The sequence below is a fragment of the Macrotis lagotis genome, chromosome 2 (assembly GCF_037893015.1).
Source record: "Macrotis lagotis isolate mMagLag1 chromosome 2, bilby.v1.9.chrom.fasta, whole genome shotgun sequence".
Classification (NCBI taxonomy): Eukaryota; Metazoa; Chordata; class Mammalia; order Peramelemorphia; family Peramelidae; genus Macrotis; species Macrotis lagotis.
Window position 1 is genome coordinate 238,380,173 of NC_133659.1, and position 6,050 is coordinate 238,386,222.

The 6,050-nt window shown below is 34.0% G+C and overlaps 1 protein-coding gene across 1 annotated transcript; it reads left to right on the forward strand.

The window, feature by feature from the left end:
* The first annotated feature begins 2,017 nt into the window (after positions 1-2,017).
* On the forward strand, positions 2,018-2,974 carry LOC141512130 (olfactory receptor 6M1-like). The gene has a single exon (XM_074221000.1). It carries the CDS (start codon positions 2,018-2,020, stop codon positions 2,972-2,974), a length of 957 nt encoding a protein of 318 aa, XP_074077101.1.
* Positions 2,975-6,050: the final 3,076 nt, after the last annotated feature.

Sequence of the window (6,050 nt, forward strand, 5' to 3'; positions counted from 1 at the left end):
ATTTAGAAGAAGGGACTTTGGAAATCATATGAAATCCAGACCAAGTTCTTAATTTTGAGAGAAACAAAATAATTTTTCCAAGGCAATGCAGAATCATAATTGAACTCAAGTTCTCTAACAAGGAAGTTCCATTATTCCACCATGCCACATTTATATTTTAAATTCCCTTCTTTGAAATTTCCCTAGGGATACTGTATTTTTCTTGAGCTACAACTCCAAAGACACCACTAATTCTCAAGGACAAAATTGTCTTTGTGTGAAAAGTTGTGGAGGCTTTTTGAAAGGTTAATCAGATTGTATCTAATGTTTGTCAATTTTTCCCATTTTTCTCACCATGATTTCTCATAATAGTTTAGCCATTTTTTTATAGAATGAAACCATAAGGATTGAAAATAGGGATATAGCAGAATTTTTAGTGTAGCAATAATTATATAAATCAGAAAAATATATATACAAATTTACCTTGATTTTATAAACCCTACTTCAATACCTAGGGTGACCTATGGAATGTATTAGTGTATTCTAGAACAGAACAATTGAATCATCAATATTAAGAAGAAAAGGAGTCTTTTTCCCCCCTATAAAGTGTGGTAAAGTTTGTCACACCTTTCCAATTTTATTTGACATGTAAAATTGAAATAAAAATATCAAAATAATCAAATTGATAAAAACATTTGAGAAAAACTTTCTCAAAGAAAAATAGATATTTATTATTCATAATGGTAAAATAATGATAGTTATCATATTTACAAAGTAATTTTCTCACAATAAACTTGTGAGGTGGGTAATTCCACAAACATTTATTAAATGCAGGTACTAATAGATCCAATGTCATTAGTGAAATTTTTCCTGACCTCAAAAACCAAACAAGTTAACTTTGATAAGCTAAGAGAAATTGACCATACTAATAACCAAATTAATAGACTTTATAGATACATCAACAGGCATTTATTAATAGCCTACTGTCATCCAAACTCCAAGTCTAGTACTAGGTTATTGTTATTCAAAGTTAGATCTAAGTTCTCCTGCTATGAAACTTTTTTCTTTTATTTTCTTTATTTTTTTAAAATTTCTTTGTTTTGAATTTTGGAATTTTCCCCCTAATGTCTCTCTTTCTCTCCCCTCACAGAAGGTAGTCTGTTAGTCTTTACATTGTTTCCATGGTCTACATTGATCTAAGTTGAATGTGATGAGAGAGAAATCAGATCCTTAAAGGAAAAAAAATAAAGTAGAAGAGATAGCAAAATTACATAATAAGATAAGTTTTTGTTTTTTTTATAAAATAAATGTAATAGTCTTTGGTCTTTGTTCAAACTCCACAATTCTTTCTCTGGATATAGATGGTATTCTCCAGTGCAGATACCCCAAAATTGTGCTTGATTCTTGCACTGATGGAATGAGCAAGTCCATTAAGGTTGATTATCACTCCCGTGTTGCTGTTAGAGTGTACAGTGTTCTTCTAGTTCTGCTCAACTTGCTCAGCATCAGTTCATGAAAATCCTTCCAGGCTTCCCTAAATTCCCATTCCCTCCTGGTTTCTAATAGAAGAGTAGTGTTCCATAACAAACATATACCACAATTGGTTCAGCCATTCCCCAATTGATAGATATTCACTCAATTTCCAATACTTTGCCACTACAAATAGGGCTGCTATGAATATTTTTGTACAAGTGATATTTTTTTCCTTTTTCATGATCTCTTCAGGGTATAGTCCCGGTAGTGGTATTGCTGGATCAAAGGGGTATGCCCATTTTTGTTGCCTGTTGCGTATAATTCCAAATTGCTCTCCAGAAATGTTGGATGAGTCTGTGAAACTTTTTAAATGAACTATGGCAGTACTTTGGCGGTGCTAAGATAGTACAAGATGTTTTTAGTTTAACTAAAAGCATGGAAGCAGGAGGATAAAAGAGAAGTCCTCTCTTTTTCCATTTCTACCTGAGGATTTTATAATGAGTGCTCTTTCATCATTCTGCTTTTTCTTCTGTGACTATTTTAGCAGGCAAGATAAAAGGTCAAAATGGAGAAGAGGAATTGGACAGTGGTGACAGAATTCATTCTTGTTGGAATCCCCACAACCTCGATGATGGGTGGCTTCTTTTTCTTGATATTTTTGTCAGCTTACTTGATAACTATTTGGGGCAATTCTCTCATCATCATATTAATCTGGGTGGACTATAGACTCCATTCACCTATGTATTTCTTCCTCAGTCACCTTTCCTTCAGTGAAATGTTAACCACAACCTGTGCTGTTCCCAAGATGCTGGTTGATTTTCTATCTGAGGAAAAAACCATCTCCTTTGCTGGTTGCTGCACACAATCCTACTTCTACTTTCTTTCTGGATGCACTGAGTTTATCCTCTTTGCTGTCATGTCTTATGATCGCTACATTGCCATCTGTAGTCCCCTTCAATATCCCACTATTATGACCTGGCCACTCTGTGTTCGACTTGTCATCCTATCCTGGTTAGGTGGTTTTCTACTCATCCTTCCCTCTACAATCCTTAAGGGAGGGCTGCCATATTGTGGGCCCAATGTGATTGACCATTTCTTTTGTGATAGTGCTCCCCTGCTGCACCTTGCATGTGCTGATGTCAGAGTCATTGAACTATTGGATTTCCTCAGTTCACTAGTATTACTCATCAGCTCACTGACCCTAACTGTGGTGTCTTATGTCTATATCATCTCCACAATTCTGAAGATACCCTCAGGCCAAGGTCAACGCAAAGCATTTGCCACTTGTGCCTCACACTTCACTGTGGTATCCATGGGCTATGGAATCTCCATCTTTGTCTATGTTCGTCCCTCACAGAAAAATAGCCTTCACCTTAATAAGATCCTCTTTGTCCTTTCCAGTGTTGTTACACCCCTGCTGAACCCCTTCATCTTCAGTCTGAGGAATGAAACAATGAAAGAGGCATTGAAGGATACCTTAGGCAAGATCCAGACCTTCCTCAAGAGCCTGAAGTCCCAATAATTTATTCTTGTAAATTATTTTATTTCTGGTCATTAGCAAGCTTCTTGTAGAAAAAGGGGGAATGATCTATAATATATAATAATTTATCTCAGAACATCATAGCTGGAAAGGAATATGTAGACTACCTAGTCCAACTATTTGATCCTTATTATTTCACTTTATAGAAGAAGGAAGCAGAACATATCAAATATTTCTTTCAAGAGTACCACTTTTCAGCAGATCAATGTTCATTATCTAAGTACATAGAATAAGTTAATAGCATGCATGGTAACCATATGCTTGTTACATTGAATGTTTGACAGTTAAAAAGTATTTTAATACTATAAAGCTGGTGTCCGACTATAAGCAGGATAGCTTTTATATCAGTAATTTCAGTGAATTCCTTGATTATTTGCTCCTTGAAAGTTTTTATTAGATCTGCTCTTTAGCCTAATGAGGAACAAAGTGGTAGAAAAATATGCACAAAATTTTTCACAAAAATATTCACAATTTAGCTATTGATGCTCAAAAAAACTTACTAATTTTGAAGAACAGAGAGGATCATCTCTGTTTTGTAAATTGACATTCTACTTTTGAACCAATTATCAAACATAGAAAATGGAATTCCACCTTCTTGAGGAAGTCTTCTTTTATTTAACATGGTGAGGGGGCAAGGAAGGAGCTATATTCTTCAATCAGTATTCTGGACATACAGCTCTAAGAAATAAACTTTGTTTTGTTGAGCAGTTTGTGAAGCCATGCCTATCTGGTTGTTTGCGATCAAAGTGTTAGGTACTTGCTGTTTCTGTTCTGGGCATTTTCATTCCATGTCAAAAAAATGAAAAAGAACTCACAGTTTTCAAAAATAGGTCAAGTTTAAGCTTCCTACTTTCTCAAATGCACTAACCCTCAGCATTTTGCAATGTAAATTATTTCATGGTCTTGTTCTTTAATGATTTATTTGCTTGGATTTTATTTTGTCCATATCATTAGTGCATATGCTCCTCATCTTAGATTGTAAGTTCTTTGAAGCTATGTAGAATATCTGTGTAAATGATCTATTAAATGCCTAGAAAAATGCTTTGCTTAGCTAGGCATTTTAAAGATACAAAGTCACAATATATAATTTGTTATAATGGTAAAGGTTTAAGCCGGTTAAGATCAGGGGTGAATGAGGTATGTCCAGGCCTTGGTGAGAAGTAGATATTTGAAATCTAGGAATGAATCTGGCAACTTGAGAAATTCTGTGAAGACTATTCTGTTCTTCTCCTCCTAGTCTTATTTTGTATGTAATAGGGGAATATTTTAGAGAGTAGATATACATCAGAGATATTGATAGGATTCAATTCTAGAACACCATAATAAAATGAATATAGCTATAAAGTGAGTCACAAGAATTACTTGGATTTCCAGTGTATATAAAAGTTATGTTCACAATATAATGTGGTCAATTAAACTGTATACCTAAATAAAAGGTACATACCTTAATTTTAAAATAGTTTATGGCTAAAAAAAATGCTAAACATTATTTGAGTCTTTAATGACTTATAATCTTTTTGCTGGTGAAAGGTCTTTTCTCAGGATTGATGGCTGATCAGTATGGTTGTTACTGAAGAGGATTATTTGTGACAATTTCTTAAAATAAGAGAAAAATGAAGTTTGCATATTGGTTGACTCTTTCACTTGAACACTTAGAGGCCATTGTAGGATTATTAATTGATCTAATTTCAATATTGTTGTGTCTCAGGAAACAGGGAGGCCTGAGGAAAGGGACAAAAATGGAAACAGCCAATCAGTAAAGCAGTTAGAATACATACATTCATTGATTAAGTTCACTGTCTTTTATGGGTGTGGTTCATGGTACCTCAAAACAATTACAATAAAAATATCAGAGATCACTGATAACAGATCATTGCAACATAAAAAAATAACAAAAAAGTTTGAAATATTGTTAGAGTTCTTAATCATTGTCTAGCTGTGTAACCTGGGGCAAGTCACTTAGCCCCATTGCCTTAAATAAATAAAATTAAAAAAAATTATTAGAATTACCAAAATGTGACAGAAAGGCATGTTGTAGGCACCTAATGGTGGAAAAATGACACTGATTGACTTGCTTGATGCAAGATTGTCCTAAATCTTCAATTTAAAAAAAATAGCATAATAAAACATAGTACAATAAATAATATAGGTCTGCCTGTATTATAACAAAATATTCTAAGGTTATATTTTATCAAAAAAAAGCATTTTAACAAAACCAACTAATATACCAACTATGTTTGACAGTATATGCCATAAAAATGCCTTAATGCCTCGTCTCTGTAATGAACAAAAGGTGGTACTTTTCCCAATTACCCAGTAGGATTGGTCATTATGATTATATAGTATTCAGTTGGGCATCTCCATAGCATAATGGATAGAGCACTGACCTTGAAATCAGGAGGATAGGAATTCAAATCCAGCCTCACACACTTGATACTTATTAGCTGTGTGACCTTGGGCAAGTCACTTAACCTTGATTGCCTTTCATCCATGGCCAAATCCAGTCATCCTGATTCATATCTGGCCACTGGATCCAGATGGCTCTGGAGAAGAAAGTGAGATTGATGACTTAGTACAACTAGCACATCACCCCCTCACTCAAATCCAACTTCATGTGGTTGGCATGACATCATTCCCTGTTGTCATGGTCTTCTTTGAGAACAAAGGATAAATGTAATAACAATGATGATTGTTCTACCCATTTAAATTATTGCATTCTTGTGAAATAATGTTATTCTGGCTTTGCATTCTTTATTTCTATCAGTGTTAGAAGACGTCCTGAAAGAGATGGAGAATATCACTAAAAGCAGACTAGATGATTTCGATTATATTAAATTAAAAAGCTTTTGCACAGACAAAACCACTGTAACCCAGATCAAAAGAAATGTAGTAAACTAGGAAACAATCTTTACAACTAATGTTTCTGACAAAGGACTCATTTCTAAAATATACAGAGAACTGAATCATATTTTTTAAAAAAAGCCATTTCCCAAATGACAAATAGTCAAAGGATATGCAAAGGCAATTTACATATGAGGAGATCAAAGCAATCCATAGT